Source organism: Chaetura pelagica, unplaced genomic scaffold, assembly GCF_000747805.2.
Source record: "Chaetura pelagica isolate M959 unplaced genomic scaffold, ChaPel_1.0 scaffold222, whole genome shotgun sequence".
NCBI classification, from domain to species: Eukaryota; Metazoa; Chordata; class Aves; order Apodiformes; family Apodidae; genus Chaetura; species Chaetura pelagica.
This window is the reverse complement of record NW_009952711.1, coordinates 3,078,715-3,091,770: the sequence shown is the minus strand read 5'-3', so window position 1 is coordinate 3,091,770 and position 13,056 is coordinate 3,078,715. Positions and strand designations below refer to the sequence as shown.

At 38.2% G+C, this 13,056-nt stretch overlaps 1 protein-coding gene across 1 annotated transcript in view; it reads left to right on the top strand.

The window, feature by feature from the left end:
* The first annotated feature begins 7,818 nt into the window (after positions 1 to 7,818).
* The window catches only part of GCNT3 (glucosaminyl (N-acetyl) transferase 3, mucin type), a 36,539-nt gene continuing 31,301 nt past the window's right edge, over positions 7,819 to 13,056 (top strand). The window contains exon 1 of the mRNA XM_009994515.1: positions 7,819 to 7,894. Coding sequence (XP_009992817.1) covers positions 7,819 to 7,894 — 76 coding nt within the window. The remainder of the gene's footprint in view (positions 7,895 to 13,056) is intronic.

Genomic DNA, 13,056 nt, shown 5'->3' with positions numbered 1-13,056 from the left:
CATGTCCCCAGCAGGAGAATGGGACGGGAGAAGGCGGCGGCGGCAGCAGCGCACGACGGCCCGGGCAGCGGGGCAGCAAACCCGGCAACACGAGCGCTCCTCCGCTTCAGGATGGTCCCACGGGAGTGGGAGACTGGAGAGTTGCTTCTTTCCCATCCTAGCTTGGCCCTCTGCAAAGAGGATGTATTATTCTAAGTTACTGCATTTCATGTGCCTTCTGTTTCGAGACTTGTTATCTGCTCAAGGGATGACAGCAAAGTTTACTTCAGCCCACAGCAACTTTTCAAATAACCTGGTTCCAAGCACTTCAGTAGGCACACAGATGTGCCTGTTCAAACTCCTTCCCCCACATCAAAGCAGCTTTTCACTTCCAGTCTTCGAGTAACAGTAGAGTTGAAAGATAAATGAACTACTGAATACACCTCTAGAACTAAGCATTTCCATTTCACACTTACTGGCAAAACCAGAAAGATGCAAGAGCAAGAACTAGGCAAAATATGTGGAGTAGAAGGGGAAAACAAATCACAGGTATGGGAGTACCTGTTCAAGAAAAGCCTCCTTATCTTGAAATGCTAAGAATTCTCTCCTAAAATCAGCCTACTACAGGTGGACACTCAGCAACACTTAATCTTTAAAGAAACACTAGATTTAAACACAACTTCATTATACATTTTGCACTAACACAGCACATCTGCAGAAGTACATGTAGTGACCTGTGAAGTCAGTTTTGCAGATATGCATTTTCATGTAATGAGCAAGTGAGTTTTAGTGGTTAGGGATGAAGAACAGATCAGCTAGATACACACTAGTTCTCTGCTGCCACCTCAACATCAGGCTAGAACATTGCTGAAACTCCCAAAAGAATCTCCCTTTACCTTTGAAACATTTCCTTTTGAGAACAGAAATCAAAACATTTGAAAAAAGTTGCCATATGCTCTATATATAACCTTTGCTTTTGGCATACAGACCATGACAGACAAAAATCTTTTATAAGGCCTGCATAAAATGAACTCAAATTGTTTGGCCCCCAGCCATCCTCTGTTCTCCTTAGAGTAATTCTTTTTGCTTAGGAGGCTTGAAAAGCACAAAGCAGTGTCATGGAGCTAAGGTAAATTTACTGAAACTACATTCCATGCTCTCACCTTGCATATACTTGCAAAGCTGTGCTGAAAGCTACTGCAGAAGTTAAATTGGAATTTTTAACAAAACCCCTCTCAGGCAGAGATTAAGCAGCAAACAGCTTTTTGTGGTTAATAAATAAAAGGAGGAAAGCAAGAAGGAAAGTTGGCTCCTCCCTTCCCCCTTCTGTTCTATGGAGGGAGGAAAGACAACTGCAGGCCAAGGGTACACCTCCCATGAACTACTTATACACCTCAAATGAAGCTTGTAAACCTACGACATTCAAAGGCAACCAAGAAACATTTTGCATTCCAGTGGACAGAATAACCCATGCTCTTCAAGCAAATAAATGATATTCCTAATAATAGAGATTTTTATTGAAATGCTATCTAAAGAAAGCATGCTGCAATAGTAGTGCAATATGCTTTCCACAACATGGTTTGAATTCCAACAGTTGAAACTGTTACGTTTGGGAGGCAGGGCAGAAAACCCAGATCTACAAAACGTGTGCTACTAAAACACTCACAAAGCTAATTTGAGTCCGCACGACCTTAGAAAGAGCACTGAACTTTCCAGGTATATATTAAAATTGAACACTTGGCTAACAGAGATAAGAGCAAAAGCACAGCAATTTAGTTAGCTGTATCTAACCAGAACACAAAACCTGTGGGTACTGATCTTTGTAAGTGGGGTATGATTGGCATCATTACAGCTTTTCAAGCTGGTAATAAAAATACTACTAAGACATCAACCTTGCGCAGATACAAACACGCAAAGCAATGAAAAATCATTTCTCTTGCTGTTTTCACATTCTCATGCTAAGTTTATAGTAATTGTGGATATGAGCCTGACAGTGACCAACATGTTCATAGGGGCTGAGGTATAACTAGGTGCACATTAGGAGTCCAACGGCAGCATTTGTAGACACAGACAGTTTAGCTTGAACCTGCCTAACACAGGCAGCCATAGCTGAACAGCAGCATCCATATACTTTTGCTTAAATACTGTGCTAGACTTCTGAGGACCCACGACTTTGAAGAGCTACTATATAGAATTACATTTTCTTCTCAAGAGATGTATGAAGTTCACACACACACAAACCATTACGGTATAATATACCCTAAATAACAGAAACCACACGTCGAGTTTCCATTAAAGTTAAGGCAGTAAAACTCCATTTTCCTTCATGGAAACAATATTGGGTTGCATGATTTTACTTTTCTGTTTCATTGTCCCTGGCATTATGGGACAGTAAAATTAGTTTACAGTTCAATACTGGCATGTATTTACCATTGATAAAAATTTTTGCTAAAGATTTTTGTTAATCCTTAAAGTGATATGACAAATTACATTTCTTATAGGCACACAAAGTAAAATAATGGCAGTACAGTAACAGAACTGAAGGAGAAATAGTTTAAAGGGGGCAGCCTCTATATAATTGAAAATTTTTACTACAAAATGTGCTGACAATCACTGCAAACCATTTGAGAACCATTTATATATTCAAATTAATGAATGTGGATTTCTTAAGTATATTGAAGTCATAAAAGAAATAGCGGATAGTTTATGAACACCGTATTTTAACTTTTTCTAGATTGCCTATTTTATGAGAGATTTTTTAAATTTATATTATTTATGTATATATATTCTGAACTTAATTATTATATATACATGGTAATGGCACAAGTTGTACTTCCACCCCTAAAAAAAAAAACAACAAAAACTTTTTAGGAAAAAAAAAAGTTACTCAGGAGTTATGCATATGTTTTAAAAGAATCGTTTGGAGGACATTTAAATGAGAAATAGGGCTAAAGTCACCAATATTTGGGTGTAAATAAAGTTCATTTTACTAGTCTAGTTCCAATTTCTCTTGCCTTGCTTTATTCTCTTGTTCCAGGCATAGTTGTTTTATCTTGGCCACATACCTCTGGCTCTTAAAATGCAGTTTCATAGAGGGAGAGATGTTTGTTTCCCATTGCAAGATATCACTGAAAAAGCCTCCAGGTTAGTTTTCTCAGCAGGGCTTCTTTACAGAGCAACACTTTGCTTTCCCACACTACTGCAGCAGTAACAGTCACTATACATACTCAGACTGAATCCCACAGAGACCTGTAATTCCCATTTTATAAAAGTAGCAATTACACAGAGGTTAAATAATTTGAGCATGAGAGGATTCATTGCCAGCCAGTGTAAAGAAGACCTGGAATCTACTTCAGAGCAGGCCTGCTCATGATTCTTAATAAGTTCATTGACAGAATTTGAAAACAGAAGCATTTAAATGTGAACATGTAGATTTCTTTCTCTGCCATAAGCATTCCATGACTTCTAAGACATCCTGCTCTTGGTACCAACTTGCAAAAAGGCCTGTCACAGTTAGTGTCATCTGTCTTGTTTTAGAAAAAAGTCAGTGAATAAGGTATTAACAACTACTTCAGTCACTTACTACCTTATAGCCACTATAGACATTTGCTGCATAAATCCATCCCGTTTCCTTGCCCAAATGTCCAGCCTCTTTTGGGGTTTCTCATCAGCCTCACAGCCCTACTAAACTGCTTCTCTTCTACCATCCCTCCTGCTTCTGCCTTCTTATGGCACAAAGCTATTTAGAAGGAAAAACCAACACACATTGTAGCCATCTACAATGCAGATTATCCTCTCTAATTTCAGTTCTACCACTCCCATCCATTCTGAGCCAGCAACAAGTTGCAGAGATTCTAGAAAGAACCTTAGGTGAGTTCTGGATGAATAATTTATGGAGAATGAACACAAGTTGCAGTTGTATTCTTTGAAAGATGAGAACATTAGGCTTTATCCTTCTGGACCTTTTTTAAGAGCTCTGGATAAACAACTTAGGCAGATGAAACACAATTTCTTTCTCTTATTACTCTCCTATTTATATATACTCTCTCTTATGTCCTACAGATAATTGTCTTCTATGAGACTCTGTAGAAGACTGTCAGACTATAAGTGGGGGTTTTTTGTTTGGTTGGGGTTTTGGTTTGGGGGGTTGGTTGGTTTGGGGTTTTTTTTAACATTTTGATTAAAAGATTCATATAGTATAATGAGACATCTATGACTTTGTAGAGATACCTAAACTTTCCAGACTTTAGTGTGGTCTTCAAAGTTCTAGAAGAGAAACCTTGTAGAAGACAACTACATTTAAACAGCAAGTAAGTTCTACAATCTGCTTCCCAAGTCATCCTTGGGAAGTTCCTGGAAGGTGGAAGAACTTGATGCAGTTATTTAGCAGTTAAAGGAATGAGGTACCAAAATGTAACAAACTCCCAAGCCTACCATTTTCATTGTAATTGCATGAAGAGCTTGTAACAGAAGTAAAAGAAGGCTCTAGTTTAAACTTCCTGATGAACCTCCACCACAAATGCAATCAATTTCTTCTGATATTTTATCTAGTATCTCTATATGGGTGCTATGTGCAGAATAATGCAGTTCTGTCTCATGTTTGTTCACATTAACCTGGCCCAAATAACATACTTCCAAATGTGGAAGGAAAAGAGCTATTCTGTCAAGAACAATCAAGACAGAATTCATATGATTTAGTAGATAAGGCAAGCTTGAGTGAAAATCTGCTAAATCCTTTACTTTGGGAATTAATAATTTCCTGTGCAACATTTGCTATATGTACATTTCCTTGAATTAGACACTTTTTTCATCCATCATATTTTTTCCTTCAGCCTGTCCACATTTCTACACCTCACCGATTGCAGGAGGTCCCTTAGCGTACCACAGACATCCTAAAGTTAACAAGAATATACATATATATGACATAACAAATTGTGGAAAGAGGTATCTAATCAGGCTTCATTGGTCTAAGTTAGAAATATCACCTTTATAAAACAACTTTCTTTCTACTCCACGTCTTTTCAATACAATGAAGCATCCACTTTAAACTCTCACTTCAGAAAATATGGAAACTGGGGCAACTCTGTTAAAGACAAGTTACATATCACAATTTAAACTGTTTACAACAGAAATGAAAACTGGATTCCTTCTATTAAATGTCATTTAAAATAAAACAAATTAAATTATGACTGATACTGACTATAAATGATAAGCACAACTTTCAGCATTCTTATTACTACTACCAGTCTGCAAGAGACTGGATCCAACGGACATACAACACTGAGTTGATCTTGCATACAAATGTAATGAGACATTTATGCTTACAGATCAATATAAAGTTTTTCAGAAACTCCTTGTGTAGTAAAGTAAATGAATGCACAGTCAATTATCCCTAAAGAAGAAAAACAATTCTAGTCATCTTTCAAGATCACTACAAGAGCAATAGCCGTTAATGATATTTTGACGGTAGATTTGTAGCACCTGGAGAAGCTTCTAATGAAAAAACCCTTTTTATTATTCTGATTGGACAAAGTAATTTTACATACCCACAGAAAAATATTTCCTCAAAGGCACAGGAAAATCTTCCTTAACTCTAGATGTAAATGGAAGTGTAAAATAAATAAAGCCACACGGAGGCCAGTTGAAAATGCAAGAAGGACATAGTTGATTTATGAATACCTCAGAAGATTTAACTTGAACTAGAAATGAGGGGAAATAACTTTTTAACTGTTTTTGAGTAATTGTAGCTAATAGTACTTAAAAATAGGGTTCCTGTGAATTTTTGCTTCCCTTCCTTACATTTATACAGATCAAATCATCAGCATTTTTGCTGCTGAATCCTACATTGTTTAAAGCATGTACACTTCAGGCCAGTACAGAACACGGGTGGGGGAAGAAACTGAGCTGGTTACTTTCTCCTCCTTCTGACCTGTGAGACTGGGACCCAGAAGTGGTTAGCTGTTTCCCAATTAATTTGATATTTAAAGTTGTTCTTATTGTTAAACATATTAGCAGCATTTCTTGTCAGCCAATTGCTTTTATTACTTCTTAACTCTGGAAATACCTATTCAACAAGAACACATTTTCTATCAAGTGAGCTGGGAAGTTTATTTCTCCTGTCATTACATCAGATTGTTATTTTGCAGTTACAGACAGATTGTTATCAGCCTTCAGAGGCTTTAAAAATAATGCAATATGGTTCCTGGCACTCCCAAGCAGCCTGGGAAATGCCACCCATGCAATTAACAGAACATTTTTTTACACAGAAAGCAGTATTTTTTCTACAGATGTTTTGGAGTTAATTCTGCAATAAAATCTGGCACACAACAGAATCACTAATGCACTAAGGCACGATGCTTCTGTACCAAAACTCACATCAGATCTGCGATGCCTTTGCTACTTACAGGTGAGAAACAGGATCAGTTAAAATACTCCTCAGGATATCTGACTTGGGACACTTCACTAGTCCCTGTCTACAGCTGTACATCACTAACAAAATGCTCTTAGTATGAACAAGGTTAGGCACTACAGAATAGTGCACGGGTATACCCTGCTATAAAAAGCCCAGACCTATAAGCACACAGTGTTACTGGTACCATTGTACATGGTTCATAATTCTCTATTTACAGAGCTGTGCAGACGAGCAAAGTACTTCTAAATACCCCTCCTGGCATGTACCAAACACAATCCTGCTAGAATCCCTATATCATTATTCAAATTGGCAACAAAGCAATTCCTGAACATGTCTATAAGACTAACCTATTAGTCCACAGTCTGCTCCAGGCCTGAAGGAGAAAGTATGCATGGGTCACACTGAATTAGCAGCTGTCATAGGGTTGTTGGAGACCATTATTCCCTGTATGCACATATAACTCCTACTAACATTAATGGTGTTATGAAACACATTGAGAGGAAAGCTGACCCCATTACGTGAACATTGTTGAAAAAAATTAATGGGTTTCTCATAGCAGATGGATAGAAGTTTTCAATGCTGATTCATATAAGAATATTAGAGCCCACACTGCTAGTAACTTAATGCATGGCACAGAAAAGGACTGAAAGTCTGCCTGTGGAAACAAGAGGCTGCAAAGATCAATACCATATCCTAGGAGCCCTTTTCCTCAGAGTTTGGACAAACTACAAGTCTGGGAATGAGGCTACATGGACTTCATCCCGGTTTCTGCCATGGATGCATGCATGATTAACCACACACAGCTCATTCTCTACAGGGAACATTGATCCCATCTAATACATGAGACACCTAATACAGGCGTCCTAATTCCAAGCCTGCACTCCTCACATAGCCAACAGAGTAGTCAGAGGGCTGAGAAACCTAACTACCACCCTGCATTGATTATTAAAGAAGTGCCATCTGCTGCTGCAGACGCTTAAATATAAATGGTTACATTTCTACTAGAAGTAAAACTCTACAGGAAGAAAATACAGAGGAAGTACAAAATGTAAAACCACAGACTACCTCTCATTTGAGTAACAGCACAAGAGCACAGTACATATATATGCCAAAGCTACCCACAGTCACCCTTCCTGATGAATAAACTGAAAATGAAGTAACAGCTCCCTGAAAAATTACTACCTGCAAGAATATCTCACCACTAGATTTTATAAAGTGAGGCCATAAGATTGAGAAGTCTGAAGGACTGAGTGTCAGAAGACATACATACACACTCTCCCTTCCTGGAGCATCTGCCACACATCTCATCAACATCCATGGGCACATTTAAGAGGCAGAATGTGACCATTTGGAAGCATTGCAGGCACATGGCATGGCAGAACTCAAGGAGTACAGTACACTGTGTGACACAAGTAGGTCAGTGGAGCATGGAAGAGATGGTGCTTCTGAAAGAACCTTCTAAGGAACAGCTGAAGAACAGCATAGAAAACCTGGCCTATGCAGGTTTGTGACAGCTCCAGTGACTAAGAATTTCTAACTGGTGTGCATGCAACAGCAATGAAGTATCACAGTCCCACATCATGTGAATAGTAGTGATCTTAACGAGACAATAGAAAAAAACCCACCATATTTTAAGTACAATTTTCCCCATTAAATAACTTCAGCTTACCTTGTGACAAGGAAGAAAGTGGAAAAAAAATTAAAAAATCCCCATCCCAGTCAAGCTCCTTTGTGAACTTTTACCTTTTTGATGTCTTTTCTTCCCTCTAGCTAAGACTAGGAAAGTGATACCACCTCTGATTTTTCTTTTACAATTGCTTGGTTACCCTTCTGGATTACTTTTCCCTACTAATAGTGTAGAAATCTTGCTACAGAGATGTGAGGAACACACAGGAGGAACATACCTTTACTGAATATCATGAATGAGCAGACATTGAAAGGATATGCAAAAAGAGTGGGCATAATTGTATTACGCTACTTTTAAGACAGTCATTAATTTCAGCATGCACGATGCCTTTCCCATAAGTATCCATTTAATAGGACTATAATCCACATTTTGATACAACATTTAGATATCTGGAAAGGGGCAATAATAATTCTTTTTCCTGTTTTCACGATACTGCTGTAAAATAAAGATTGGAATCTGCTTCAAAATGTGCATAACAAAAGGCAAATGCTCTAATAATAAAATTGGTTTCAGTGATTAAGACCTTTTTCATATAAATGCACAAAAAGCAATAGCACATAAATAGCTGATAAGAGGCAAAAAAAAAAAAAAAAAAAAAAAAAGTGCTATGTAACAATAAAGGATTTTTGAGACATATGAAGAACTTCTATCCACATGAACTTGGAGAGAGAAAATCCCTGAGTTTATATATGCAATATTTTCCAGGGGGGGTTCTATTTTCATGTTGCTTTCTGAAAGAAGCACTAAGCCACTGACACCAGGGGAAAACTTCCCATATCCACAGAGTTCTTAACCAAGCACATTGATCAGAAATTTATCTCCTACTGCAGCAGTGGACTTACTTGATCATCTTCTTGTCAGTTAGAGAAAAGACAATGGTAACATAAGTAGTGCAAAATTAGGTGCACACAGAGCTAGTTTTGCAAATGATAGCTCAAGGACCAGGAACACTGCAGAGCAGTACACATTTCAAGATCAGTTGATAAAGATAGTATGTTTCTTTCTTTACATTCTCCTCTAAAAGGCAATTAAGATAGCAACTCAAAAATGCCAAAAAGTGTATTCTGCCAACTCAGATGCTGTGAAATCACTGTTCAGGGGTAATCACCACCTTAATCACTTGTTATCTTCATTACTGAGTTTTATTAGGTTATCTAGTCTGATATAATAATGAATTGGGTAAAGTTCATAACCCTACTACGATCATCAAAGGGCTAACTGACTCACATGAGGCTATCAGCAAAAAATCAAATTCCCAGATACAATGGTTTAAGCATTAAAAGAGAGAACTTAAGCCTGGGATTCAAAATATGAGTACCTTCAAGCAAATTATTCTTCATTATTTCAGATTCTACTATACCTCAGCTCACAAGTGGATGGGTGAATTATAAAAGGTTGCCAATAAATCAGACTGAAAAAACAAACCACATTCAACCCCAAGTAGATACTAGGGCTACATAAACTTATCTGTTCAACATCAGCGTAACTTTGATGAATCTCTGTAGACAACAGCTAAGTCATAATAATGACAATTAGCACTTTGATACAAACCAATGAGTTATGTTTGAGATAGCAAGATCAGACCATACTATGGTAACTACAAAAGCAGTAAAAATAGATCAGATTTTCAACAATTAAACTCCTCATTAGTAACTCAAGGATGAGACAGTTATTAATTGATATTCTATTTGGCAATGTTGAACCAACAGACTATGTACAGATGTTTTCCTGATTCTGTCTCTATTTTTTATTCAGAGGAAGCTAGAAATCCAAGAACCTGAGAAAACTTTACTGTTACATCTAGTTTAACACCTTCCTGCTTCCCGGAGAGCCAATTGTATGAGAACTATTATTTGGCTCTGATGTTTTGAGCATTTCAGCTTCTCTTTTTGTCCAGTTATACTCTACTGGAAGGGTCACTGTCCCAGTCTAAATTCCTTCTCAATTCTCTCCCCAATACAGAACAGAAAATAAAACTATCACTCCTCTGCTGCTCTCAGACATTTAAAAAACATTACAAAAACATTACTTACTCAGTACTAACAGGCACTTAATACATCAGTATTTAGTTCTTGACAGCTACTGATTACAGTTTTATGCTTTACCAAGCAACACCTTCCCCTTTGACTCAACATAAGGCTATTAAATGCCCCTGGAAAGGAAAGGAAGAATTCAAGGGCAGAAATAACAAGCAGGCTGTTTTTTATATCAAAGGAGGCAAAAATGTTTTCAAAAAAAACACTGAAATATATCTCAAAACACAAACACGGGCACCTTATCTTTATTGTAAGGTTTACTCAAGGCTGAAAAATTAACTACTAATCTATCCAGTTCTCTGCCTGAGTTCAGAAACTGGGCAGCAAGTCAGAAAATCCTACGTCTTTATTGCTTTTCTTATAGTTCTCAATTCATAATCCCTTCTTCTTAAGCAGGAACAGTCTATATATGCTGATTAAAAGCAACCCCAAAGTATGGTTGAGCTAAAGATTATACAGCATTGGCTGCACCCCCCTCCCTCAGGCTAATTTCTCACATCATCCAATACAACCAAATCCTGCAGAACTTGGTCCTCGTGTATAGACTATGAAAAGTTGGCAGCTTTTGCCAATAGAATTTACTGGAAGTGTATCCTAAACAAAAATGTCAGAAGAAAATTCCAGTTTTGACTGACATTACAGAAGACCTACTTTAAAAGTTTGCAGTTTCAATTTCTATTTTTTCTCTCCTAGTAAAGAGCTTAGTTAGGTCCCATCAGAGCTTTGCTGATAGAAAGAATGTTTAATGGTAAAACCATAGAAATAATGTAGTTTTCTTACATACATAATGCAGACACTCTTAACTAAGGCCACTAGAGGGTCTGTGAATCTGAGATAAGATTTTATCCTCTCAAGCCTCTGAAGAAATTACTTTTCCAAAATTATCCATTTATGCAGCTAATTTTGGGTTGGTTTTAGCTTGGTTTGGGGTTTTTTGGTTCTTGTTTGGTTTATTGTTTTGTTTCATTTTTATTTGAAAAGAGCACAGGGACACTGCACTGCTCCAATCTACCACAGGATTTTTAGCTATGACTCAGAGTAATTTTGCTACACTGTTACTTCTGAGTAAATAAGCAACCCCTAGGCAAATGTGTAGATGCAAGACATCAGTCCAGGACTCGACAGGAGGAAAAGCTCACTCACAGCAGTTTAAGTGTTTGCAATGTACAGTACTTTACCAAGCTCATATTCAGTAAGCTAGATACTTCTTGGAGCCACTGCTCTCAAAACCATGGGCCTTACCTGCACAGGCACACTTGATAACCTAGGATGCTCCCAGAGGTGGCACAGCTCCAGCTGCAATCAGGCTGCTCTAGAAGCCTTAAAATCTGGAGAAATGTACTAAGTCTTCACTACTCAGATTTCTGGGGGAAATGCAGGATGTGTTCAGGATGTTGGAGAGTCAGACACAAAAGGAAAGACAGAAGGACAGCAATATATACAAGTTTCCCTCCTGTAGCAGCTCAGCTTAAGCTTAAAAATTTAATCTGATCTTCTCACAAGCACCCGCTACAAACTGTCCTAGTCCAACACAAAATATCAATATTAGTCTCTCTGCTGATGGTGGGACAGAAAAGTAAGTAACCTATAGAGGGAAAGCAAGTAAAAAGAGACAGAAGAAAAAAGTAATTTCATAAAGCATGACATTCAAGATGGATTGCCCTTGGGCCCATGGTAAGACCCTAAAGGCATGGATGGCAATTATGCATGTGACTATGTGCACAGTTATGCCTGATCTTGACTGTGACAGTCAGTGAGAAAAGCCTCCCTGGACTTATATGACACAGGGTTAAACTCTCAAATGAACAAGCTTCTTGTGCATATAAATGTAGAGATCTTTAATTATTAGAGAAAAAACACACTCTCTCTCTACAGGTTTTCATTACTGTTTCTTGCATCATTCAAGAGGTTTTTGGGTTGTGTTGTTTGGTTTTTTTTACGAGACATATCCAGACTTACACTGCTCAAAGTCGACATTTCCCTGAAATTAATTTGAGCTGCATTCTTTTTGTTGATGTCAATCTGTCAACACCTGTTTTGACTGATTTCATTTAAAATAAATGTTGCTTTTGGGAAATATTTTTTTTGCCAACAACTAGAGTTCCTTCATATAATACAAGCCAAAACTTGGATTTGCAACAGTACATTTCAAAATCAGTTTTCATTACTATTATGAAGTTAATCTGAAATTCTACTCTCTAAAAAAAAAAAAAAAAAAGAATATAAAAAGTGTTCTTTCTCCCCCTCTCTGACAGTTACTAAAAGAGCAAGGGAGAAATCAGACTTGCATGGAATTAATTCTGACTCAGTAAACTGTTTAAGAGTCAATGAAACAGCATTCACCTATTATATACATCTCAGCATCTCAAAAAAAATGCAAACTTCCAGGTACTGTTTCTCAAAAACCTCCCTCTGCATTCACAGGGTTCATCACTGATACCTCCCTCTCACAGATTTTATAAGCCTTCATTGAAGGCAAAGCATTAGGAAACAATATTTTATAGCAAACTGTTTCCTACTCCCCACACTACATTTCTCTATGTAACATCAATCTACCTTCCTGAATGAAAAAGGCCTGTGAAGGACCAGGTATTTCCTTACACGAACATGAAATGTCCTTTGAGTCAGCCGACAAAACTGACTTAAAACGGTGTCTCCACACGGCAGGAAACCCCCTCTGTGTGTGTGTGGGGGGGGGCAGCTGCTGCAGGGGAGGAGCCGTGGCCGGAAGCAGGGGCAGGACTAGGTCCCGTCTGATTGGCTGAAAAGCCCGGAAATGCAAAAACTGGCGCCGAAGAACCCCATGAGAGAGGCAGCGCGGCACGCCCCTCTCTCTCTCGCTCTCTCCTCGTGTGTTCGAGGCAGTCGTCTACACACACTGCCTGCCGCCGCCATTTTCCTGCCGCGCACTGCCGCCCGTCCCCCCTGCTTGGAGCTGCCCT